Below are 26,886 nucleotides of genomic sequence, written 5' to 3' on the forward strand. Positions count from 1 at the left end.
GAGGCTGTGAGCCGTGAGAGGCTGTGAGCCATGAGAGGCTGCGAGCCATGAGAGGCCGCGAGCCGTGAGAGGCTGCAAGCCAAGCCAGGGCTGCAAGCGAGCCAGGGCTGGCGAGCCGCTGGGGCTGCTCCTGCCTCTGCTGCTTGCTTGTGCTGCTGTCGGGGCTGCTTCCGAGGCTGCCAAAGCTGTTGGGACTGCTGCTAAGGGGGATGGCTCACATGGTGAACTGTAGTACTTCTGTGTGACCGAGGAGAAAGACATGAAGAGAAGCCTGCGTAAGCTGTTGATGTGTGGTGGGACACTGCCGTTTGAGTTGAATCATTGAAAACCCATCATGTGAGTGTTGATGTGCCCAAGAGCCGAGCCAATGAAGAACATCACACCCTGGACTGGCTGGGGGAGGGTTGTTCCTGGCTCAGTGGGCCTATGATGCCTCAGACCACCTGTAGGTGGATGAGGCCAAGGGGTGGATCTGACTGTGAACACTATTTTAACCCCAGTGGGAAACTAGAGACTCCTGAAGAGAGGATGGTAACCCTATTGAAAGACATGAACCATCAGATAAGATAACCTGAGATGACCTGCTTTGTTTCCATCTGAAATATCTACCCCATCCTAATGGACTCTTAGCCACATTATGGAGGGGTGGAAATCAGCCCTGAAAAAATAAGTGTTTAAGCATGAGAACCTAAGATATGAGTGACATAATATGGTATGGAATAAGGGGTGGAGAATGTTATGGGTTCACCTAGGTGGGCCTAGATTTGGGCCCTGAAGTGTGGACTAGGCCGAAGCTGTCAGCTGACTTGAGCTGGGCTGGGCTAACAGCTGACCTCTTCTAGCCAGTAATTTTGTATTCCATACCACATTATGGCATCATCTCCAGGGAAGGAGGAACCAGTGTGGGAGTGGTTAAGTCAGTCGCTTCTCAGCCCTCCTCTTGGGAGGACGCACGATGCTGTCCCAGGGGGGATGGAGAGGACCAGGCCCACCACTGGCTCACAGGGTACCTCAGGAAAGTAAAATGTGTTGTTCTGGGTCTCTCCTTTCTGCTTGAGTTTGTCTCCCTGGGGAATAAGCTTCTTCTTAAGTAACGTGTAGTTAGGACAGTAGAATTTGTGTGTTCGTTAAGAAGTTGAGGTGGGGAACTTGTTGTTGCAGATTTGTGTGAGTGTGTATTTGTACTCTCTTCTAATTGTCTCTTTCTTTCTGTGAAAAATATATGTAGATTTAGTATAAATGCAGTTTGAAGTGGTTTTTTTTCTTTCCCCTCTCTTTTCCTCCCTTTCCCTGGTGTTAGGAGGGAGGCTTTTCTCTCTGTGCTTGGGGGGGTTGGCAGTTGCTTATCTCAAACCAAGACAATGGATTAGGCTTTTCTTAGGCTGTGGTTATGGAACCCACTATTTCTGGAGCTTTCCAAACTTGATATTCCATGATTTGATTTCTTTTTCCTTTTCTTTTGTTTGTTGTTTTTTTTCCCTTCCCCCAAGGATGAGTGTAGATATTAAAGATACCTGTTGGAGAACCTGTGTATAAATAAACAATGTGAAAACAATAAGGGTGAAATCACAAAGAGCATCTTATTTCTAATTTCAGAAGGTTAAAGGAGATTCACATTTAGACACATTTAGAGTGCCTTATTTTGAGTTTAATTATAAGTTAAAGTGTACTTTAGGCCCTTTTATTCCAGCATGGAGTGCCTGTCCATTAAGTTAATAAAACCAGAATGGAAAACTCTCCATTTGGGAAAGCTGTAAAGTTTCAAGGAAATTGAAGAGCATTCAAAAATCTGTCAAAATCAGTAAAAGTAGAGTTTAAATGTTGATTAGATGTCCTTGAAAGCAACTGCAGAATTACTGAATAAAACAGGTCCTTAGTAGAGTGGTAATGTTTCAAATGACTGAGTATGAAGAACACTTGATATCTGATTTCCTTATTGTTCATCCTCGTTGTTGTAGCATTTTTTTTCCAGTCTGCCTAATAAAAAACAATTACATTTATTTCATTCCACAACTCACATTTTCAGAATCTCAACAGATAACATTTGCATTGGAAAAAATGTGCAGAGCAGTGGTTTTCTGGGTAAAAAGTATTGTTTCCAGTGGTATTTCTGAAATAATTGCTACAGTTCTGCACATCTTTATTTGGTCAGAAACCTGGTTTTGTACTGATCAGAGTTTTAACTTTCTTTTTTACCTTGAGTCTTTAATCCCTCTTGTTAGGATGCAACATAAATGTAGGAGTTGCTGGAGTTTATAATTGATTTGTAATCCCATTGAAGGTTAACAAGTAGTGTTTGAGGGCAGTTTCAGCCAGAACTGGGTATGCAGTTAATGTTTGTGCTGTACAGATGTAAGATGATCACCTTAAGACAGAGTGGGCCCCTCTGAAGGTGCAGCATTGCCAAGGCTTAGTAAAGATGTTGAAATTACACTCAGTCAGTGTCGGAGGAGACCAGACTGATGAGGAACTCACCAAGAGGCAGATATATTACAAACGCTGGGTGGATGAAGATGTGGAGGTCCAAGACCCCGGGGAGCGCGTGCAGCAGCTGGATCGGGACCGTGGGGGCTTTTGGATGGACACTTCCCCAGTTTAAATGTTATTCCCTCAATATGGCTACCCTGGTTATTTTTCCCTTAGTCGTTCCTTATCCAAGTTTCCTCTTCCCACAAAACCCTAGAATTTCCCCGCCCACCTCATTCTCCTACTGGTCCTTTTGCCGCTCCTCCCCTCCCTCCTTCCCTTCGTTTGCATGCACCCAATGAAGTGCGTTACTCCGGCCCAAATTCTGGAAATTCCCGTGCTCCCCTTATTAAAATGGGCTTTTCCTCGTGGCCTCCTGGCTGTGTGGACTTGTTCCATTCGGGGCGGTCGCCGGGCCGGGGGCGGGAAGAGCCTCCCAAAGCTTCTAAGGGGCCTGGTCCTGGGGAGCTCCGCTTGCCGCTTTCCTGGCCTTGCTCCTGGAAGCAGGAACCTCTCCACTGTATCAGTGGTTAATAACAATCCACTGATAGATCAGCACATGCACAACCACAAAAAATAAGGATTTGCAAGGCATTGCCTCCCTTCAACCTTTCCACATTTGTCTTTGAAAGACACTGACAAGTCTTGGAAGAAGCTGCTTGCTTGTCACTTACACTTTCAGATTATCAAGACAAGTTAGAATTTGTTGCCTGAAAAATCAAAGTGAGATTTTTAAAACTATAAATCAGACTATGAAGTGCCATGTGTGTTTATTGCAGAGTACCAAGAAAATGTTACCAAAGCCCCCAGATAGTGGGGTTTAGCATCTCTCTTTGACTGCTGGACGTGGTGCTGAAGGAGACAAACAGGAGCTGGAGAGCCTTTTGGTGTTGTTTGGATGTACAAAACGATGCAGAACTGGTGGCATTTATTGGTATCATCAACAGTGGTCACTGTCACAGCTTGCAAAGAGCTTTAGGAACATCTTTTAGTGGCAGTAGATGGATTTTTGCTCTGAGCAGGGAGCACAGACCCCGTGCAAACTCCTTTGCCTTTGGTTGTGTGAGTGAGGAGATGGCTCTTGATTAACTCCAGACTGAGGAGTTTCCTGGTAGCACAAAGTCAGCCCACGAGGGCTCGTTCTCCAAGGCTCTTACTGAGCTCATCTGCCAAGTCCCTTTCCTTTCAAACTTACAGACAGAATTGCTAAAATAATGCAAATACAAGCAATCCCTAAACTCTCACAATGATTTCTAGGAGTTTTGTGGTTTCGCTGCTCAACTCACATTTTTCAGAGTTTGGGGTTGGGGGTTTTTTTTGTTGCTTTGTCGAGTTGGGGTTTTTTTGGGGGTGAGGGGGGTATATTTCTTTTTAACTTTCTCCCAACATGATGTCTCGGGGAGGTTGCAGTGTTGCAATTAATGGAAAATTTTGTGCTTTATGTCAGTCTTGGAAGCAGATTCTGACCTTGTTTTGAGCACAGCCATATCAGTGAACAAGAGGTTTGTACGTGCCCATAAACCATTACATTGTGAGTGGGGCAATCTGCTGTATAGAAAATGAAGAGTTAAATACAGTGGTGCAGACCTTCCTCCCTGTTGGAAAGGCCATTTTCAAAAGTACATTTTAATTGTAAGATGAAAAGTCTGTAAGAAAATTAGGGGTTTTTTCCAATCAAGTTTTGGTTAAGGAAAATTTGAAAGTGAGAGATACCAGCAGTGGTAACAACATATCCTGTTACTGTTTCTGCAATGACAGTATCATATGTAATTCCAGATACAGTTTGAATTCAGAGATATCATTTATGTATATTTCCAAATCCACCTTTAAGTCACATATTTTACACATTATACACCTTTAAAAAAGCCATTGCATCCATGGAACAAAATTTTATAAAATTTTTCCCTCTCTAGTCTATTTTGGATTTTTAAAATAGAAAGAGCAGGTTGTGTTTTAATGTACCAACAGGAGTTTGTTGGACTTTGTTAAGCTGGGAAATGAGATAGCAGAGCTTTGGAATAATGCTAAAGGCAGAACTTCAGAATAAAGTGGAAGACATTTGTTGAGAACAAAGAGGGTTATCTGTTAGGAGTAATTCCAAACCAGTGCAGGGTAGTGATATAAATAGGAAGTGGGTGGGATGTCTGTTCCTAATTATTTTATTACTATTAGATGATTTTTTCCTTTGTGTTTTGTCAGTACACCAAGCCAGGGTTGGTAGTAACTACAAGTCATTAACATGCTGCCTTCATGCCCTCAGTTGAATATTTTACATTTATAATCCCATTTTTAAGGATTTTCTTCCCATATACTTTACAAAATAGGATTTAAACCAGTCCCAAAAATACTTTTCTGAACTGTCCTCTAAATAATGGCAGAATTTAAGGGAGTGCTTCTGGTTCTTTCAGACTTTGGGCTGGTTATAAGCATTAAAAACAAATGCTGTTTAAAAAACACACCCAACCTCAAACCCTGCATTTGTGGACAAATATTGGGCCAAATGGGAACTGTAGGAGAAAATTGAAATGCAATAATGGACTGTTTGCAAGATGCCTTTGACACCCTGTTGAGAAAGCATCATGAGATGTTTTGCACCCGGGTGTGCTCCTGACCTTTGGTTCTTTGTGGCACCCAAAGGTGGTGTTTGCAGCAAGGGAATCACAAGGGCCAGTGCTAGAGTTGTGGTCAGTCTTCATGTTGATTCAGAAGTTCAGTGAAATGCTGAATCACCACTTTTGTTCCCTTCAGTGGTATTATTCTTTGTGGGATAATGGATTTTCTTTCAGATAATAGCATGTGATGGAATTGTGAGTTAACTTGGGAGTGGTCACACTATAAAATATTTTGAGGAGAATGTCAGGGAAATATCTTCAAGATACTTAAAAACTCCATTATTTGACACAGCATTTGGTGCTCAGAGAGCCAAAATCCACAGTGTCATTTAGTAACTGATGATGGGCAGCTCTGGTGAAAAGATGGAATTTAACCCATTGAAAGCTGAGTCAGGGATCTGATTTCTGTGCCTTGCTCTTGTTCCCCTTTGCAGGGTGAAGGAGACCAGTTACCCCCAGAGCACACTGTCAGACAGTATGAAACATCCAAGATCAGGGCTATCAAAGCTGGAACTTTGGAGAAACTGGTGGAGAACCTTCTCACAGCTTTTGGGGATGCAGATTTTTCCTACATCAGCATCTTCCTCTCAACATACAGAGCCTTTGCCTCTACCAGGGCAGTACTGGAACTTCTCCTGGACAGGTAAGAGCCGGTATTTAAGGGAAGTTGAGCCATCATTTACGTGACAGGAGAATGTCAGGAATTTTTTCCAATGCTTTTAGTGGACATGGATTTAATGATCTGTTGTCAAGAATGTTGCAAAATCCAGAACTTCAGCATAAACATCCAGGGTATAAATGCATTTCTCTCCACATCCCAGCTCTTTAAGTCACCAGGTGGGGAAAATGTGCCATGTCTGCCTGCTAAATTATTTCAACTTTTCCCCCACAAAAAATCCCTCAACAGAATGTGTGGGCTGCAAAGTCATACCTACAACAGCTTCCTGTGTTTTACTGGATACTGATATATCCCTCTAACTCTCCTGTTTGCAGGCAGCTGATTTGAAACAGGGATTGTACAAACACAAGAAAGAATTTGCTCTTCCCTTCTATTCCTTCACATGAATTTATAGCCATAAATTTTCCCAGACAGCACCAGAACTGCTAAATGTTACAAAATGGCTTGTATGGGGTAAGACTGTTAAATCCTGGTTGCTGTGTCTGCATAAATGCTTGGGACACACGGCATTGCTTTCTTGCCTGAAATTCTGACTGAGCCATGGCTGGGTCAGAGGTGCTCTGATTCTGAGAGTGTCATATTTATTTTATTTTCAGAATGAAGTGGTGTACAGAGATCGTTACTGTGTCACACAGTGATTAGAATGTAGAATTAGCAGTTGGAACACAGAAGTAGCATAAGAACTAAAGAATTAAATTAAGGATTTAATTTTGACTCTCCCACTAGGGAGATAAGGATCAAGGCATGGATAAATTACCTGTAACTGAAAAGGATAATCCTGGTTGCTTTGTAGGAATGTTATGTGGCTCAGTTAGTAATGCTGTTAACAGTAATAACTTGGTAGTCAGGTAAGAGGCAGCTAAGTAAGAAAAGAGCAAACTTAGGTACAGTTGGATTTACTGCTCTGAACTTTACCTCTCAGCCCATTCCACTGCTGACACAGAACATGAAGAATGCTAAAAATTGATGGTGGATGCATAAAATATGCAAATGGTGAGGCTCTGAGGGAGTTGGCCCTGCCCTCCTCTGATGCTGCTTTAAAATGTCAGGAGAGGGCAAAAAAGTCCAGGAAAAAAGTCTCCAGAGAGCAGAACTTTTTGTGAGCCAAGTTCTCATCTTGCTGCTTTGTGTGCTCTGAGCAGGTTACCACGTGCCCTTCAGAGGGTTGGGGTGCCCAACCTTGGCAACCTCATCCCCAGTCTTCATAATAAATAATGGAATCCACAGGAAATTCTGGGAGGTCACTGCTTCCTTCCCCTCCCACAAATCTTAGGAGTGTACTGCTTAAGAATCCATGGATGTTTCTCTTGGCTTTTGGAGTATCGTGTATAATCTAGAATTTTATGGTTTGGGAGAAAATGTAGATTACATTGAAGCTATAAAAGTTAGAGTGGTTTACTTGCAGCTGTGATATATGGAATTGTGAGGGAAAGCAGATGTTGCAAAGAAAAATTTAAAAAGAGATGGATAGTAATTGATTTTAAGCAGCTTGGTTTTCATCTCTGCCTTAGTTCAGAATAAGTAGCAAAGAGACTATTGTTACAAGTTTCTTCTTAGTGATACTTGTTAAAAACCCCAATACACAGACCAAAGTGGGTGTCAGTGTATAATCTGTGTTTTGTGAGTACTTGTGTTCTGTGTTCCAGTGAAGTAATGAAAGGTAACCAAAAAAAAAGTACAATTTTTGACATTTGTTGTCAGTTTTAATTTCTGATGTATGAATTAGAAGTACAGAAATCCAGATTAAGCAAAGAGTCCTGGAACTGTTGCAAAAGTGTCCTGGGAGATGTGGCTCTGCTGCCCCCTGAGTGTGTGGGGATCCCTGTTGGGCATTTGAGGCTCTGCAGAGGATCTGTCCAAGCAGTGAAATATTCACTGCATTTGGGGCAGCAAGCATTTATTCTGTCCAGAAGCAGGTGAGGTGCTCTTCTGTGTATGACAGAGGCAAGTAGAGAAGTAGATGCTGTACTGAAACTTCGGTTTTAGAGGCCGATGATGATGATGATGATTAGTGTTGTTATTATCCCTCTAAGACTTCACATTAAGCTTTTGCCTTTCATGAAATTTGAGATTGGAGCCCTTTCAATTTTTTTAGCCCAGATTCAGTCTATAAAGGTTTTCTTTTAACATAGATAAGAAGTCACAAAACAAAATTTTGAGCATAAACTGGTGTGTTGAGAAGTGAGGGGGGGGATGCCTTGTGTTTTCAAAGCTCTTTAAGAGTAATTGGACATCTGAATCCCTTTAGTATTTATGGAAGTTTGGCAACTAAGTGCAGCAGGAAGCTTTGGAAACCTGCCAAGCTTTTAACACTGTGTGTTCTGATCCTTTCTGCTGCTTTGATACAACTGAGTAGGGAGAATTAAAAGAAAAAGAAGTGTTGGGATTTTGGTGTGAAAGCCCTCGATGGAAGTTTCTGGAAGGAGAGAAAGGACAGCAGCTCCTCCTGCCCCTGGGTGTGCTTTGCTATCCCCAGGGGGATATTCCAGAGTGGTATTCTCACAAGTGCAATGGAATCCAAAGATGTTTAGCTGTCCAGATCAGGGTAGAAGCAGGCCAAATACCTCTCTTCCATGTTTTATTTTTTCCTGATAATCGTGTCCCTCAAACCAGGGCCATGCTGTGCTTGGCACAGATAAAGTGGCAACCAGTCCCTGTCTGGAGGAGTGTACAGAGTGGGGAGCTGATGGCAGAGCCAGACCTGGGGAATGACAGCAAAGAACAAGGGAGCTGTATGGTTTCCATTAACTCCTTTTGCAGGAGGGTAAATGGAGAGGCCAAGGACGGCAGAGGGGGATGCTGAAGGGATGTGTCCTGTGGCAGCAGAGCCACATGTTTTGGGGCAGCAGCTTGATGTGGTCTTTGGTTCACTGCTGTTCCACAGCAGTTGTTACTCCCTCTCTTTCCTGCATTATACCAGCTGGGTTGCCTACCCAGCTAAAGAAGTGACCTCATTCCCATGAGTCCTTATGTGTAGGATTCAAACCACCCTGTTCTTGCTGAGGGTCTGGCCTTCAAAAGGCTTGTTGCAGTGCACACAAGCATTGCTGTTGCACAGAACCACCTTTCCTTATTAGTTCTGACTTATTCAGAGTATTTTCCTCTCTCTTCTTAACAGAGACCCGGGGGTGCATTATCCACTCTGTTTTTCAGTATTTAAACATGCAGTCCTACCCATCCCATTCTGTTCTCATTTGCTTAGTGAGTCCCTTTGAGTGCAGTCTGTAACTCCAAGCAAGGCTGAAAAGTTCTGTGAGCTGCAGGATCCTTTTGTTTCTGAGTCTCTTTTTGTATGCAAAGCATTCATACAAGGCTGGGCAGTGAATGGCTCTTTGTCAGGGAGCTGGTGAGAACAGGCCACTGGAAGGCTGCAGAAAGGCTGTTCTTTACATCAGCTGGATCATTTACTCCTCCTAACCTGTATTTAATGACTATTGTTCATGGAGAGATGAGAGATGGACAGAGATTTACATCTGGCAACTTAACAAAACTTTGTTCTTCTCTGGTCCTGTACAGAAAACTGCCTGCTCTTTATTGCTGTCTTACAGATTTATCTTATAAAAATCAGCATGTGTCTCTAGTGGATTTTAAACACAAATGCCTAATCTGCAAAGGCATATTTAGTACTTTGTGCAATCGTAGAACAATCACAGTGGGAGTCATCTCAATAAATTTTACTCAAAGATTTAAGAGCAAGTTTTGAAAACTGAAAATGAAAATTTAATTTTTACTCAAAATTCTCACGGCAGAGAGAAAAGTATCTTTTGTCTACTGGCTGAGATGTATCTTAGGCCTCTTACAGAGTTGATGGCAGTGGAGAGTGAAATTGTCTCCCTTTAGCAACAGGTCTGGGATTCTTATATGTGAAGCCTTAGACTGAAGCTTTAGAGGAGCAGAAAACTACCACCACTTCTATCCATTGAAACATTTTTTGATGAGTTTATGACAGTTCTGACACAACAGCCCATTGTGTTTCTCTATTTGACACCGGGTTGTTGTAGCACAGCCATTTAAGAATGCTCTTGTTCTAACTCTTCAGTTTAATTTCAGGTTGTATAAACCTGAGTGTATGAAATCAGCTTGTCTCCTTGTGGACAGTGAGTCATCATCTCCCTTCCTTAAAGCTGCCTGGGATCCTTTGTGGGCAATTATGGAGCTGTGTGTCTGAAACAGTGAGCACCCCCACTGAAAATGGAGTGTATGATCCTGCCTGCAAGGCCCAGGATGTTGCCTTGTAGGTCAGGGTGCCTTTGGTGCTGTTGAAGTTGTTCCCATGGTTTTCTCTTTCCCAGTGGTAGTTTCACAGCATCGTGGACCATTCCCACTCATGACAAATGGCCCCTAGAAAACTTGGGGTGGAACAACACTTGGAGTTGGAGGGAATGTGAGGTGCTAGAGAAGGAGAAGCTGTGTTGGAGAAAGGGGCTGTGTTCCAGTCTCCTTGCACATTGGAGAGGTTGGAGGGAGAACAGGCAGAAGGGCTCATGGAGAACACTGTTGTGGCTGATCCTTCCTTTGTGCAGGCTGCTTCATATAAATTAACTAATTACCTTGGAAGGTACTGGCTGCCCCTTTAGGACTTTTTTCCCTCCTGAATGAAATAACCTTCAAGCTCCTTATGTTGCCCACCCGTTAGATTCCATATGCAATTAGAACTAGAAGCACTTTGTAGTTGTTTATGGTAACTGTTACATGAGTGATGCTATTTGGGATATTGCTTTTATTTGGTAGATTTTCTCCTAAACACCCACCTCCTTTTTCAGGTTTGGAAACCTGGAGACCTCGAGCCATGGAGAAGTGGCAAACCTGAATTCCTTGGAATCCGAGATGGTACTCCGGGCGTAAGTGTGGATGGGCAGGGCTTGGCACTGCAGGAGGACGTGGGCAGCAGGGCTGTTGTTGGGCAGCAGGGCTGTCGTTCCCACTGCACATTTACAGCCCTGTTTTCATGCTTAAGCAGGCTCGTGGAAAGGCCAAATCTCAATTGTGTTGTAACATATACAATAGTATAACCCAGGGATCCTTTACAGGGAAATTATCTCAGAATTAAACATGAGATGAGCACATCTAGGCCAACAGTTTGTTGATTAAACAAACAAGGAGTGTTTGTTTCCTCTGCCTTATCTATGGCAGTAAATGGTTATTGCCTGTGACTGATGTTATTGTGCATGACAGCAGAGGCTGTGTGTGTGTGTCTGTCTGTCTGTCTGTATCTTCTCCATTAGTGTCCCTGTGATTTACAGTGCTGCTTTTACAGTGAAATTGAAATTCTGAGGTCATCCTCATTTGCAAGAGAAATGGCAGAGCTGTTTTGAACTGCAATTTAAATGAGAAAATGTTGGTTTGGCTATCTTCCTGGCAAATTATCTGTGGACATTGGGTGTAAAATGTGCCTTAGGTCATCAGCATGTGTGCTTTGACATCTGTGGTTTGCAGGCACTGTGGCATGTGTCATTAGATTTGATCACAGTGGGGAGATGCTTGATTCTTGTCAGTGCCACTGGGTTTTTGTTCCTCTTGCCCCATAGGACTTGACATAGGAGTTCAACTTTCCAATTCTTTTCTGGCTGCTGTAGTATTTTCTTCCTGTTTTGCCATGAGAACTATCAAACAACAGCTGGTAGTTAAAATTTGGTCACAAGCACCAAGAAAGCAGCATTATGTAGTGATGAGGAGAGGCAATAATAGACAGCCAGTGGTTCCCACTGAGCTCTGTGGCCTCTTCCAACCCTGGGCAAACCATTTGAACCTCCCCCTATCTCAGTCATAAAACATGAGATAAAGCAGTACCCTCCTGCAAAATAATCTCAGGATTTATATTGGGGAAGATCATTTCACCAGTGTAAGTCATGTTGGGATTGATGCCACAACTGCCTTTTCATGGAGTCCGTGGAGAGAGAAAAGGTGTCAAAGTAACATTGATGTTAATTGTGTCTCTGAGGCTTTGGGCAAAATGCATCAGTTTTTTGCTGTGCCTGAAGGTTTGTGTGCAAGGGAAGTAGTAACATTTAGTAGAAGCATGTTTGGGTTAGGGTTTTTTTCAACTGGAATTGTTTTCCTACTGACACACATAGTTTACCAACCCTGGAGTTGTTTCCTGCTGCATCAGTGCTTTCTTCTGTCCTGGCATGTAACCCTCACATGAGCCCTTTGCACAGCCAGGGGCTGACAAATGCATAGGGCCTGTGTCCTGTTCCTGTTCCTCACCTTCTGAGGAGTTTTTCTGACAAAATTTTCAGTGATATAACCAGAACATCTCTTATTGATCCTTTGGCCTTCATAAGATACCTTTTACATCTGAGTTTGATACCTTTACCCAACTACATGTAAACAGAAAGCTCAACAATGAAGTTGTCAACAAAGAAATTTGTCAGGGGTTTTAACATATCCCATATAAACATGAATTCACTTCCCTCCTTGAAAAGTTTCTGTGGCTCTCAGCTGCTCTGGCTCCTTGTCTCTTAGATATGATCAATGGCATCTGGAAAAGTAGTTGGCTTTGTAGTCCTAACGGTTCCCGTAGTTTAGGTTTCCTCTTGTCTGGGATAATTCCAATGTAATTGCATTTACCCTCTTTTCTCATAGAGCAGAAACATGATATAATTGTGTTCTTGGTTTTACATGACTTGGAGAGATAGGAGGAAGAAGCAGTAGAGCCATGTTGTTTCTTGTCATTAACTCTGTTTCTCAGAGGAAAAATATCTCCTGGGGAAGCCTGTGGTTGGTGGCCAGAGACTTTCTGGATTTGTCAGACTCCTGTGGTGACAGTTCAGGGGCTTTAAAAATCAAGTTGGGGCATTAGAAATGGAGATGCAATTTAAAGCATTTCCAGTGGTTTGACATAAAAAACTGCTGCAGACATTGAAAACAACTGCAGGAGGAGAATTTATGGCTCTTTAAGTACATCATGGAGCTTTAAAGAAAGGGGAAAGTTTTGCAAAATCTCAGAGTATGTGTGGAAGGAACTGTAAGTTCACAGGCTCCTGGTTTCTACATTGAAATTCTCTTTTGTGCTTCTAGTGTAGAGCTGTAATATATTTGGAGGAGAATGTCTGATGCATGTCAATGATCTGACTTTGGTTTGAATTATGTCAGTATTCCACAGTGTTCCTGTAGCACAGAACCTGCAGGTCCTGCTCTGGGGCTCGAGCAGACTCGTGGCACAGCCTTGGCTGAGAGGCTTTGGGGAGCTAAAAACCTGCCCTTGTGTTCCCAAATGTTGAGGCTGAGCCAGCACTTCCTTCTCACACTTGCTGCAGTGACCTGTAGTTGTTACTGACCCAAGATCACTTCAGCTATATTCAGAAATGTGCCTTCTAAGGATCCCTAATGCCAAGGAGATTTTCTTCTGTTCACTTAAACATCATTCCTATCATTTTCAGGCTGCTGGAGTGGTCAAAAATTGTATTTTTCACCTGGGATCTGGCTAAAGTACACCTAATACACAGTTCAAACAAAGGTGCTGTAACTTTAAAAATACCTTGGATCTTAGAGTTGTAAATAGACACTCTGAACACCATGAAAGGTTTTGTAAGCATAAAACAACCTGCCTTTTTTTCCCCTATTGGGACCCACTTTAGCTTTTCATGTTCACTAGCTGGCTTTCCACTTGTCTTACTATTTTCAGTCAGTTAAAAAGTTCATGATTGCAAGTAAGAGAAGAATAAAGTCCTGAAAAGGTCATACGTTGTCAAATGTCTGAATTCATGGACTTCAGCCTGTTTTTCAGAAATATGACACCATGTCTCCCTGAATTGTGATAAGAGTTGTAAGGAGTAACTTACTTGACCCTCTACCTCCTATAAGCAATTTTTTTTGCTCTTCCTTCACATAAACAAGATTGTCTGGTGCTGTGTCTGAGTTCTGCATGTTTGTGTTGAGGTGTAACAGAGTTCCCTCCTCATCTCAGGTGGTTGTCTTTGGACTTCTCCATTCACTGCATATTTTTTAGTGCAGGACTTCTGTTGACTTCCAAAAAGAAGAGAGTAGAAATAACACTGAGAGATGTGATAATTCAGAATAAAACCACATATGCACTAAACACCAACAAAAATTATCAGTGTGACAAGTAGCATTAATAATTAGAGTGGTCCATGGATTTGTACTATGTGCTGGTTTAAAGGTGAACCAGCAGGGGAAATGAACTCACCACGAGAGAGATTATAAGTCAGAGCTAAAATTTAATAATACTATTACAATAACAACACTGACACACAAGGGAAATTGCTTTCAACTCACAAACCCCAGCAGTATAACCCAGTGTCCTGGGGCACAAACCCAAGGGGGTTTGTTTGCCCTTGTGCTGAGACCCCTGTGGTTCCCCCAAGTCCAGAGCAAAAGGAAAAGAAAAACCTGTTGGTGCAGGCGAGGGCTGTGGTCTGGGCGAGAGCGGGGATCTCCTCCTGTCAAGGTCCTGCTGCTGCTCTGGATCCGACGAGAAGTTCCCGAGGTCTTCTTACCCACCCCTTATGTACTCTCAGGGAGCTCTCAGTCCCTCCCCCTGGGCGGGGACTCACCCAATGGGTGATTAACTCTGGGAGCCAGGGGGTCTTGAGCTGTTGATGGCCCATTGGCAGCCACACCCCCCTCAGGCTGGGTGTGAAGGTGATAATGGCTCCCTGGGCAGCTGCTGCTAATGGCCCATTGACCTTGGGGAATGAATAGAGGGAGTGGAATACACAGCTTTGATCACCACCACACAGGGTTAGCTGGTCCCTCCTGCTGAACTAGGACATACTATAATTCAATTATGGTTGTGTTTTTTTGAAATGAGGATATATAGGTCAGAAATGTTGTTTGATATACAGCATCTGAGAAAAAGCAGGTGAGGAAAGAAATTAGAGCAAAAAGTAGTTCTTTCTCTTGCTCTTTGCAACTTAGCAGCCAGGAGTCATGGGAAACTGGAATGAGGCTTTGTTTGCTGCTCCTTCAGCTGTCAGCAGGTGACTCAGAGGGGAGTTGGAGGTGTGGCTTGCTCGTTAGCAGGAGAGTGAGAAGGCTTTAAAAACATCTCTAGGGAGCGCGGCGAGGGAACGGGGGGCGGGCGAGGGAACGGGGGCGTGGCAGGGCAGTTTGCACAGGCAGTTTGCAGGGCAGTTTGCACAGGCAGTTTGCAGGGCAGTTTGCACAGGCAGGACGAACAGGCAGGGCAGAAGCCCAGGTATTTCTGCAGCCCTTTTTTTTTTTCTGTTTGCTTGTTTCTCTTTTCTACCTTTCCCCACAGCTCAAGGCAGTCAGGCCTCCCAAAAAAATGAAAGCTGTTGCTCCTGTTATCAGCAGAGGGGTGTCAATGCAGACAGAACCCTCTCAAAAGGATGCAGCCACTCAGGCCTCTGGCTGCATAGACTGTTTGAGCCTGGACCTGCTGCGAGAGGACAGTGTGAGAAGCACCTGCATATGATGTGAGCGGGTGAACGATTTGCTGGGTCTGGTGGCAGAGCTAAAGGAAGAGGTGGAAAGGCTCAGAAACATAAGAGAGAGTGAAAGGGAAATTGACTGGTGGAGTCACACCCTTTCCACTCCTAAGGAAGCCCAGCAGGAGGTGGTGAAGCCCAGCCCCTCCTGCCATCAGGCAGACAGAACAAACCATAGGGATGGGGACGAATGGAAACAGGTGCCTGGTCGCATAGGCAAAAACACCCCCTCTCGACCCCTTTCACCTGCCAGGGTGCCCTTAAAAAACAGGTATATGGCTCTGGATGAGGACAGTCAGGAGGAGGATCTGTCTACAAGGTCTTCTGGTTACCCCCAGTCTACTGGATGGGTTACGACTACAGGTAAGAGGAAAAAGAGAAGGGTTGTTGTAATCGGTGACTCCCTTTTGAGGGGAACTGAGGGCCCTCTATGTCGGCCAGACCCGTCCCACAGGGAAGTTTGCTGCCTTCCCAGGGCCAGGGTGAGGGATATTACCAAAATACTTCCTAAGCTTATTCAACCCTCAGACAATTACCCGCTGTTGGTTGACCAGGTTGGAAGTGATGACATTAATAAAAGGAGTACCAGAGTAATTTAAAAAGATTTTAAGGCACTGACCCGATCTCTTCATGGGACAGGAGCACAGGTAGTAATTGCCTCAGTTCCTGTGCTAGCTGGGATGAATGAGGAGAGGTTTAGGAAAGCCCAGCTTACCAAGAGGTGGCTTAGGGGATGGTGCTATCGTCAAAATTTTGGGGTTTTTGATCATGGGACAAACTCCATATTGCCCAGTCTCGTCAAAGCAAATGGGCTTCATTTATCCAGGAAGGGCAAAAGAACTGTGGCCCATAAGTTGGCAGGATTGGTTAGGAGGGCTTTAAACTGGGTTTGAAGGGGGAAGGGACTGAAACCAGGCTCTCCAGAGACAAACCTAAGGGCACAGAGCCCGAGTTGAGAATGAAATCAATGGCCCAGCTGAAGTGCATGTACACCAATGCACACAGTATGGGAAACAAACAAGAGGAGCTGGAAGCCACAGTGCAGCAGGAAAACTATGACATACTTGCTGTCACAGAAATGTGGTGGGATGACTCACATGACTGGAGTGCTGCTATGGGGGGCTACAAGCTCTTCAGAAAAGACAGGCAGGGAAGGAGAGGTGGAGGGGTGGCTTTATATGTTAGAGAGTCTCTTGACTCTGTTGAAGTTGAGGTCAGCAGTGACAAGGTTGAGTGCCTGTGGGCCAGAATCAGGGGGAAGGCCAACAAGGCTGACACCCTTGAGGGTGTCTGTTACAGACCACCCAACCAGGATGATGGAGATGAATTATTCTACAAGCAGCTGGTGGATGTCTCAAAATCTCCAGCCCTTGTTCTTGTGGGTGACTTTAACCTGCCAGAAATCTGCTGGGAGCTTCATACTGCAGAGAAGAGGCAGTCAAGGAGGTTCCTGGAGTGTATAGAGGACAATTTCCTTCATCAACTGATAAATGAGCCTACCAGGGGTAAGGCCCTGCTAGACCTACTGTTTACAAACAGAGAGGGGCTGGTAGATGATGTAGTGGTTGGAGGCCACCTGGGGCACAGTGACCATGAAATAATAGAATTTTCAGTCCTCAGGGATGTAAGGAGAGCCACCATTAAAACCTCTACTCTGGACTTCCAGAGAGCAGATTTTGGCCTATTCAAAAGACCAATTCAGAGCATACCCTGGGAAACAACCCTTAAAGGCAAGGGGGGTCAGGAGGGATGGACATGTTTTAAGAAGGAAATTTTGAGTGCACAGCAAGAGGCTGTCCCAGTGTGCCCAAAGTCCAGCTGGGGGGGAAGAACGGCCAGCTTGGTTAAATAGGGAGATTCTGAAAGAAATCAGGGATAAAAAGAAAGTTTACAGACTATGGAAAAAAGGGCTGGCTACTTATGAGGAATTTACAGATAGAGCTGGGTCATGCAGGAAAAAATTAGGGAAAGAAAAGTGGAATTTGAAGTAAATTTGGCTAATTCAGTTAGGGATAACAAAAAGTCCTTCTATAAATACATTAATCAAAAGGAGGGGCAAGGAAAACCTCCATTCTCTGTTGGACTTGGAGGGAAATATAGTTAAGGAAGATGAGGAGAAGGCTGAGGTACTTAACACCTACTTTGCCTCAGTTTTCACCAGAAAGACAGGTGGCCCTCAAGACAACTGGCCTCTGGAGCTGGTGGACAGGGAGAGGGAGCTGAATAGCCCCCCTGTATTCCAGGAGGAAATAGTGACTGACTTACTGAGCTGGCAGAAGAGCTTGCCAAGCCACTCTCCATCATCTTCCAACAGTCCTGGCTCTCTGAGGAGGTCCCAGATGATTGGAGGTTGGCCAATGTCACCCCAATCCACAAAAAGGGCTGCAAGGCTGACCCTGGCAACTCCAGGCCTGTCAGCCTGACCTCTGTGCCTGGCAGGGTTATGGAGCAGTTCATCCTGAGTGCAATCACACAGCACCTTCAGGATGGACAAGGGATTAGACCCAGCCAGCAGGGGTTTAGGAGGGGCAGGTCCTGTCTGACCAACCTGATCTCTTTTTATGATCAGGTGACCCACCTGGTGGAGGAGGGGAAGGCTGAGGATGTGTCTATCTGGACTTCAGCAAGGCCTTTGGCACTGTCTCCCATAATATACTCCTGGAAAAGCTGGTAGCCCATGGCCTGGACAGGTGTACCCTCTGCTGGGTCAGAAGCTGGCTGGAGGGTCGGGCCCAGAGAGTGCTGGTGAATGGAGCTGCATCCAGCTGGTCACCAGTGGTGTTCCCCAGGGGTCTGTGTTGGGTCCAGTCCTGTTTAACATCTTTAGTGATGATTTAGATGAGGGGATTGAGTCCAACATCAGCAAATTTGCTGATGACACCAAGTTGGGAGGGAGTGTCGACCTGCTGGAAGGCAGGAGGGCTCTGCAGAGGGATCTGGAGAGACTGGAGAGATGGGCTGATTCCAGTGGGATGGAGTTCAACAAGGCCAAGTGCAGGTCCTGCCCTTTGGCCACCCTAACCCCTGCAGCGCTCCAGGCTGGGCACAGAGTGGCTGGAGAGCAGCCAGGCAGAGGGACCTGGGGGGACTGAGGGACAGGAAGCTCAACAGGAGCCACCAGTGTGCCCAGGTGGCCAAGAAGGCCAATGGGATCCTGTCCTGTATCAAAACTATTGTGGCCAGCAGGCCCAGGGCAGTGACCCTTCCCCTGGACTCTGCCTTGGGGAGGCCACACCTTGAGTGTTGTGTTCAGTTCTGGGCCCCTCAGTTGAGGCAAGAGATTGAGGGGCTGGAGCGGGGCCAGAGAAGAGCAACGAGGCTGGAGAAGGGACTGGAGCACAAGTGCTGTGGGGAGAGGCTGAGGGAGCTGGGGGTGTTTAGCCTGGAGAAGAGGAGGCTCAGAGGTGACCTCAGCACTGTCTGGAACTGCCTGAAGGGAAGTTGTGGCCAGGTGGGGGTTGGTCTCTTCTCCCAGGCACTCAGCAATAGGACAAGGGGGCACGATGGGCTCAAGCTCTGCCAGGGGAAATTTAAGTTGGATATCAGAAAAAAATTCTTCACAGAGAGAGTGCTCAGGGATTGGAATGGGCTGCCCAGAGAGGGGGTGGATTCACCATCCCTGGAGATTTTTAAACGCAGATTGGATGTGGCACTGAGTGCCATGATCTGGTAAAGGGACTGGAGTTGGACCAAGGGTTGGACTCAATGATCTTGGAGGTCTTTTCCAACCCAATCGATTCTGTGATTCTGTGAGACGGTCACCTCGGGGAGATCTTGAGCACTTTTGTGTGTTCTGGGAAGGGGATCAGCAAACCAAGCAATTAATGCTGTTTGGGGCCTTCAGCCCTCCCAAAATGGTTGTTTATTGCCCACAAGATAGTTAGAAACAATGCCTTTGGTGATAGGACATGATCACCATGATCTCCTTTCAGAGCAGGACAGTTCCTCAGTTAACCTTTAACCTGCTGTTACAAGGTTGGAGTTCCCTTGCAGGAGGGTGTGTGGAATAACTTGTGCCCTGTCTCCCACTCCTAGTGAAAGATGGAGTTAGTTTTCATCTCTGGGCAACCAATGCATTGCTGGCAGCCAACTGCACCCAAAGCACAGGCTCCATGCTTTCAAAGAGGTGATCTATTAAACATGCAGACACTGAGGACACAGAAAAAACCATAAAGCCTTTGAACTCTAAAATGTCCTCTGTGGGGCTGTACCTTTTGGAAGTTGGTGACTTCCCTGGATGCTGAGATGCCTCTGAGCAATGTGAGGGGCCCGAATGGTGCTGAGCTACCTTGCCAGGCCTGGGCAGCTGAGGCAGCACATCACCCCTCAGCCAGAAAAGGTGCTGAGTTTGCTGCCACGAGCTTTAGAGTTGTGTCCATGAAGTTCCCAGAAGTGATTCATTGCTGTCCAGACACACAGAACAAAGGTCAGGCTGGCAATCTGGGCTTGTCTGCAGTGTTTGCATTCAGGGAAGCTGAGTTTAATGGTAATTGAATCTAGTTATGTGAAGACTTCTTGAAAAAACAGTTTTATGAACTGAGATTACCTGCAGGAAAGGATTTTCAAGGGGCAGACAATGTTGCCATGTTCCTCTGTGGACTTGGACCGTGATTTTTTGTTTATTTGCTTTCCAGAGGTTTAACATCAGTACTGCCAGGGCTGTATCCTGAGGCTTTTGAATCCTTGAGTGAAAGCAAAAGTCCTTTCAAGCCTCCTGGCCTCTGAGGTTGTGGTTTCCTTCTGCTGCTGGCTTTGGTTTGCTGGGTTGGAGCACTCTTGGGGATGTTCTACCTCAGTGAGTGACAGGCCCCAAAAATGAATCAAAATACCTGGCACTTCTTTGTTTGTCTTGAATGTCAGCTCACAGTTGCATTTTCTTTATTATGAAAGCGTGGAGTTTATTTGTTATTAAAACTTGGAATGTGGCACAGTGAAAACCACAGGCAGAGCAACTCAAAGCTGAACTGAATTCTCCATGTTTCATACCTTAGCATTTGGGGGAAGCACTTCAAACAGAGAAACAGTTACTCACTTACCACAGGGCATGTCTTGAATATTTACCTCTCCTCTTCTGCATTAAAATAGTAAATACCAAAACCTTCAGTGTAACACCACAACGTTTGGAGGTTCTCACAGTGACAAGCAAACATTCTCCCATGGCTTTTTGTGCATTTAGACTTTCCTGACCAAACACTTGTCTTTTAATTCCTCCTGAACCAAACAGTCCCCCTGCAAGACAATGTGCACAGTTACAGCACTGGAGATATAAAACCAGTCCTGAAACATTGTGCTCCAGGACAACAGACTCCAAAGGAATAGAAGACAAAGGGAAGAAAATTGGCTGGAATGGAAAATGGGGAAATTGGTTGATGCCTGGGAAATCCATGGTGGGGAGCAGTTAAGATTCATTTGGGAAAGCAACAATCAGCATTCATTCCAGTAAAGCCAGTTAAGCTAAAACAACAGAAACCAGTGTGGTTACATGAGAAGCAGAGTCAAACTAGGGGCAGTATTAGCACTGGAAGAGTGGGAGAGTTATGAAAACAACCAAAAAAGAATAATTAGAAAGAAAAATAGTGATTGGCATCTCAATTAAAACAAAGAATAGCTCGTAGAGCTTCTCTTTAGTGGCTTTTGTGTGGCAGCAAAAGCCTCCCATATGTTATTTAGTGAGTTTTTGCCAAATCAGAAGGAGCAGATAATTTGCTGGAAGTCATCAGGACAGTGTTTACAAACAGGCTGGGTGTGAGAAGTCACCCTTGCAGCACCTTTGCTTGTGGCTTACACACATTTTAGCCCTGATTTTACCCTGATTTAACAAGCAAAACTGAGAAAAGGCAACTGTCTAAAATTTAGTGTGTGTGTGAGCAAGCCTGAACATCATTGCAGTGGAAGGCAGGGAAGAGCCCTCTGTCAGGAGGCTGATGGTCTTAAGTATGCATTGGCAAATTACAGTTAGTTTTGTGCACATTCCTGTATAATTTCATACGAAATAAATAATTTATTTTCTTTTCGCAACTGAGGTTCTCCTTAGTTGTTGAGATTCCCTTCTACCCATTCTTTAGAAATTATTGTGGTGGGAAGAAAAAGCTGCTTTTGCCTTTTTTGCCAAGAAATTATTCCTTCCTGTCAGATCACTTCAGGACTGCCATAGCTGTCTTTGCATCTGAGATAACTCCCTGCAGAATTCCTGTGTGGCCGTGGGGTAGGAAGGGCTCATTTCCCACCCTCTCTCTGCCCTCTAAGCCAACAGAGCTGTCAGACCAGCCCAGAGAGGGGGTGGATTCACTGTCCCTGGAGGTTTTTGAGATGAGACTGGACTCAGTGTCATGATCTGGTGGTCAGAGTGGGGTTGGATCAAGGGTTGGACTTGATGATCCCAGAGGTCTCTTCCAACCCCGCTGATTCTGTGATTCTGTCACTTGGAGCTGCCCATCCCCTTCTGTGGCAGCTCATGGGCAAAGGGAAGTGGCTGAGTAGTTTCTGTTTGTGAATGACAGACTCAGATATGCTTCTTCCACCCAACAGCAGGCAGACTGTGGAGAATGAAACCTTCAGACATGGACTTCAAGCAAAGCTAGTGTGGAAATCAGAACGTTTTCTGATAGGTGTGAAGCTTGGAAGAACTGCTGAGCAGAACCTAGAGCCTGTGGGTGGCAGGACAGAAGTTAAACATTGAGGGTTTGTTTTTTTGTATAGGCCGGAAAGGAAAAAATTATAGTTCATAGTGAATCTGTGAAAAATGTAGTCTGTGATGTTCCTCTCCTGTCTGAGCTCTCAGAAGGCTCCTGTCCTACCTGGGTCTGTTGAGCACAGGGAGTTCCTTTGCAAGGGCAGCAAACATAAAGCTGCTGCAAGGCATGGGCATATGTCCAGCCCCTTTTTGGAGACCTGCATTCCCTGCCACACCAACAAAGCAGTCAGGCAGCAGGAGGTCTGTAGGTCACAGTGGACCTCTCCTCTCTTCCCTGTTTCCCCTCTTGGCTGAAATGATTTTGCTGGCAAAACCCAGTATGTGTAACAGCTGTGAACTCTTCACCCTGCTCTGGGAGACCGAGTGAGTCTGTCTTAAACTCTGTTTATTCTTCAGCTTATGAAAGCGGCCACCAACCAAGCCTCTGGAAACTGAGCTTAGTGGAGAGAGTGTGTGACCAGTATTAGTGCAAGAGTGGAGAGGCTCCTCCTTTCAGGTCATTGCTGAACTGATAAATGCTCACAAGAATAGAATACTCAGCCTGGGTTTTGGTGGTGGAACCTGTGGGGATGATGATGAGTTGGTGATGTGGGTGAGGAAAAGGAGCACAGAGCAGGAGGAAATGCACAATTTGGGCATGGAGAAGGCACATCTGCCTGTTGTGGCCTTTCCTGGCCTTGGGATGTGGAGCTGGGCTGGCACTGTTGGCTGTGCCATGGTGGTCATGGGGCACTGGATGTTGGCGGACACCTGTCCTGGCGGAGTAAAACAGTCTGGAAGCTCCAGATGAAAGGTTTGACCACCACTGGCCTAAACCATGAAGGCTGTACTTGTTGCACATGTGATGGAAGTTTGTCTGAGCTGACTTGTGAAAATTCACTCCAGAATAGTTCTCCAATGTAGAGACTTCCAAGCTGCACAACGTGTTTCATGTTTGCAATGAAACCTGAAATCCAGAGTGTGTTTGCATGTTAATTTTTGGTTGTAAATACTCTTTGTAGCTCTGAAATTGTAATTCCAGCATTTCTCTTGTCAGCAAGGCTAACCAAACAATATTACTGACAGATTTCCAAATACTCTTAATTGAAAATTCAAAGTTGCCACAATGTCAGGTCAAGAAAGGGAAGAAACAACAGACTTCAATGGATAGGACTTGTAAAATGAAATCTGTGTGGGATTAAAAGTTAACTGAGTTTTGAGAAAAAACTAATACAGTTCAGATGAGACACAGAGAGTGGGAGAAATTCTCTTTACTCTTTCCTAAATATTGGTTTATTTTGGATGCACTGAGCAGCTGAGTTAACCAGAGACTGCAGCAGGAATGTGCCAGTATTTGCATACAGCTCTGACAGAAGAGCTCTCCAGGCTGGAAGAGATTTGAAGTACAGGCATAGTTTCAGTGACACAGAAGAAATCTTCAGGACCTTTTTTTCAGGAAGTTTATTGTACCCTTTATTCTGAAATAAGGAGCTTAATACTTTAAGAAATTTGGTTATTTTCCAGCCGTCTTCTGGTTTTTCCACACTCAGTTGAAATTTGTCAACAACTGTGTAAGTTAGTCCTGGAAAACCATAGTTTACTCTTATTTTCTAACAAAATCAAGCTGAGATTATGAAAACTCCTTGCAAATGCAGGATTTAAGGGCATTCCCACAGGCACACATTTGTGCAATGTCTAAGTACCAATCTAGTGTGTGGGTGTGGATGCAAACCTACATAAAGCAGGAAAAGCAGATAAGCAGATCAGTTCCCTCCATTTCAGGCTTTGTGGAAACCACACTGATTTCTCAGCTCTGGTTTCCCTCAGCCCCCTCAGTCTGTAGGATTGTCCGTGGGCACTTGGTGTCCTTTTAGATTCATGTGTGTAAGGAAGATAACTTTCCTGAACAAAATCCCATGGCCCTGTAACTCCTGAAGCATCTTTTTTTCTGCACTGCCAGCATGAGTGAGATGCCTTTTTGCATGGTGTAATTTGACAGCCATTCCTTGTATTTGGGCTAAAGATGAAGCCAAGCTTCTGCTTGTATGTTTTTGTTAGGCATTTCATCCTCAGCTCAGCAAGAACAGTGTGTCTTCTGGGCTCGACTCCCTTGGTGCTTCAAGTTTGATCCTGGGCATGGGCAGCATCACCCTGCACGTATGGCAGGGAGGGTTTATCCTCACAGATGAGGCAATCCCACTACCTGTGTGTGCCTGGGGGGGTTAGTTTCAGGATTAGACTCCTATTTCCCCCATGAAACCCGAGGGTTCATGTACAGGGAAGCTTTGTCCTGGGACTGCAGACGAGCAGCACAGGTTGGTCCCAGACTGCAGAGTGACTGATGAAAGGCCCCAGAGGACATTTTTGATTCAGCACTTCCACTGGAAGGAGCCATAAATACCTTGTTTCCTCCCTGCTATTTTCCCACAACATCCCAGGGAGCAATTGTGGAGCAAACATTGAGCTTTTCCCACTGGCACAAGGGGGAATGAAGGAATTACATTCTGCTGTCGATTGTGTGTGTAATGTCTGGTAGTTATTTCATGGTAGAGCTCAGCAAAGATCCTTCAGCTGGGTGGCTGTTCTGTCCTGGCAGACACAGGGACATCAGTGACTGGTCCATGCAGTTCCAGTTCCACCAGTGACTGGTCCATGCAGTTCCAGTTCCACCAGTGGCAGCTCCACGCAGCTGCAGTTCCACCAGTGGCAGCTCCACGCAGCTGCAGTTCCACCAGTGGCAGCTCCACGCAGCTGCAGTTCCACCACTGACAGGTCCACGCAGTTCCAGTTCCACCAGTGGCAGCTCCACGCAGTTCCAGTTCCACCAGTGGCAGCTCCACGCAGCTGCAGTTCCACCACTGACAGGTCCACGCAGTTCCAGTTCCATCAGTGGCAGCTCCATGCAGCTGCAGTTCTACCAGTGCAGGCTGTGTGTGAACACTGTGCTCTCTCTGTTTGCTTCCAGTGAAATAGCCTCAGTCCTACGGGCTTGGCTCGACCAGTGCTCTGAGGACTTCAGAGAGCCACCTGACCACACATGTTTGCTGAAGTTGCTGCATTACCTGAAGAACAACATGCCCAATTCTGACATGGAGAGTAAGGTGCAGAACCTCTTGAAGCAGTTCCAGAACCAAGAAGTGGAAACTGTTGGTGAGTTCCCTTTTACTTGTGTCTCTCTGTTCTCTCAGACCATAAGGGAGTTATGTGGACTATGTTTCAACACCTCTCATGCCTCTCAATAATATTATGAGGCTCACCAGTGACTTTTTTCTCATTTCTTCTTTAAAAAAAAAACAAACCAAAACCAAACCAAACTAAACACCTCTGTGTGAGGTTCTGTGAGGGATCAAATAGTCTTCCAGTACAGGTGCCTGTATCTGTTCTTTCTGTGAGGGATTGGGAAATCCAGCACTTACTGTAATATTTAGCCAAAGGTTTGACATCACTGCAGCAGCCAAGTGGTTAATTGTCAGCACACTTCCCATGCCATTGTGCTAAAACACAGCTGCTCTCTAGCTGGGCTCCTCACTTCAAACCTCCCCCGCAGGAAACCCCCAAACCAACGAAAGCCAGAATGCAGAGCTGTGACAAAATGCAGTTTGAGTCACAGGCTTTGTTTTCCTGCAGCTTTTCCTCCTAGTTACCATCTTGCCAAAGGAAGTGTCTGGGGCTGTTTTTTCCTATTGGAGTGCCTGGCTGCTGGAGCCCAAGGACAGAGGAAAAACTGACGTTCTTGGGGGTCACAATGCACTGGAACAATAGTGAACTGCAGTGACACAATCTGTGTGCACCAGCAGGGCTGACACGTGCCCTCCTCCTGCTCAGAGAGCTTCCTGTGGCCTGGGCTGGGCAGTCATAGGAGCCCATGTAGTATGTGAATGAGAACTACAATCAACTTCCAGCTTTGGTAGAGAGGTGAGAGGGAATAATTCATGTCCTAAAGGAAATGCCAGAAAAATACCCTTTCATCCCATAAAAATCCTGCCTGCAGGATGTTCCAGAAATATCACCTTGATGCATAATACTGTGAAATGCCAAATGAACTCGGTCATTAGCATAGAAAGGAGTAATGCACAGAGCCCAGGCCTTTTCCTTATTGACCACAGGTGAGGGAACAGGATGGCCAATATGTGCCTGTTGATGACTTTTCCTGGGCTGGGTTCCCCCAGGTCAAAGAAAGAAAGCTCAGGAGAGCTGTATTTGGTCTCTGTGTTCTTCAGAGTGGACAGGAGATTCCAGCAGCCCTGCTTCTGCATTTGTTTCCTCAAGTAAGAGCTGAAAAGCTTCTTTTTTGGGCCATATAGATGGGTCAGTTTGAATGACAACATTTCCCAAGATGTGGCAGAGGTGAGCCTGGTACTTAGGGTAAGACAGGAGCAGGATAACAAAATTAAGCTGTGGAGCCTTCAGAGAGGAGTTTGGGGTTGCCTTACTTTATCAGAGCTCCATCTTTGTGCATTTCAGAAATCTCTTTCAAAGTTCTTAATATGTTGTCTGCAATTGTGATAATTACCATTCCCAAGCATTCATTGTGCTCTGAATTTACAAGTCTGTGTGCTGCAGCTTGATTTGGGTGGTGAGACCTTCATGCCATGCTGCCATCAGCCACGCCAGGAGATCAGATTGCAGTCCCAGACAGGTACATAAAGCTGTCCCTGGCCTCAATTCCTGTAGCTTGAGCAAATCAAAGCAAGGACAGGCAGAGCTTACAAATTCACAAGGGGCACGTGGATGCTCTCAGTGCAGTCAAGAGGGCAGTCAGGCTTTGAGAGGGCTGAGAGCCTCAGAGGGCTTTGAAGAGGATGAGATACTTGAGTGCAAGAGGATTCCAGCTTGTTGGAGAGTAGGGAAAAGCCTCGTTACACATTTATGAAGGAGACGAAAGGCATGAAAAAAAGAAAGAGAAAATTTGCATTGGATTCCAGGACCTGGCTTTAAGGGAGCTGTGAGGTTTTGGGTAGGGCTGCAACTCCAGGATGTGGATTTTGAGTTGAATTTCAAGAGCTGAAAGGAAAAGGGGGAGTTACAAAGCCAGAAAGAGAG

The 26,886-nt window shown here is 45.2% G+C and overlaps 1 protein-coding gene across 1 annotated transcript in view; it reads left to right on the forward strand.

Annotated features, from left to right (window-relative positions):
* Positions 1 to 26,886, forward strand: part of RGL1 (ral guanine nucleotide dissociation stimulator like 1) — a 61,909-nt gene that overhangs the window by 18,175 nt on the left and 16,848 nt on the right. Inside the window, exons 3-5 of the mRNA XM_071565121.1 lie at positions 5,513 to 5,721; positions 10,521 to 10,598; positions 24,809 to 24,993. Of these exons, the coding sequence (XP_071421222.1) occupies positions 5,513 to 5,721; positions 10,521 to 10,598; positions 24,809 to 24,993 (472 nt within the window). The remainder of the gene's footprint in view (positions 1 to 5,512; positions 5,722 to 10,520; positions 10,599 to 24,808; positions 24,994 to 26,886) is intronic.

This window comes from Pithys albifrons, chromosome 10 (assembly GCF_047495875.1).
Source record: "Pithys albifrons albifrons isolate INPA30051 chromosome 10, PitAlb_v1, whole genome shotgun sequence".
Taxonomy (NCBI): Eukaryota; Metazoa; Chordata; class Aves; order Passeriformes; family Thamnophilidae; genus Pithys; species Pithys albifrons.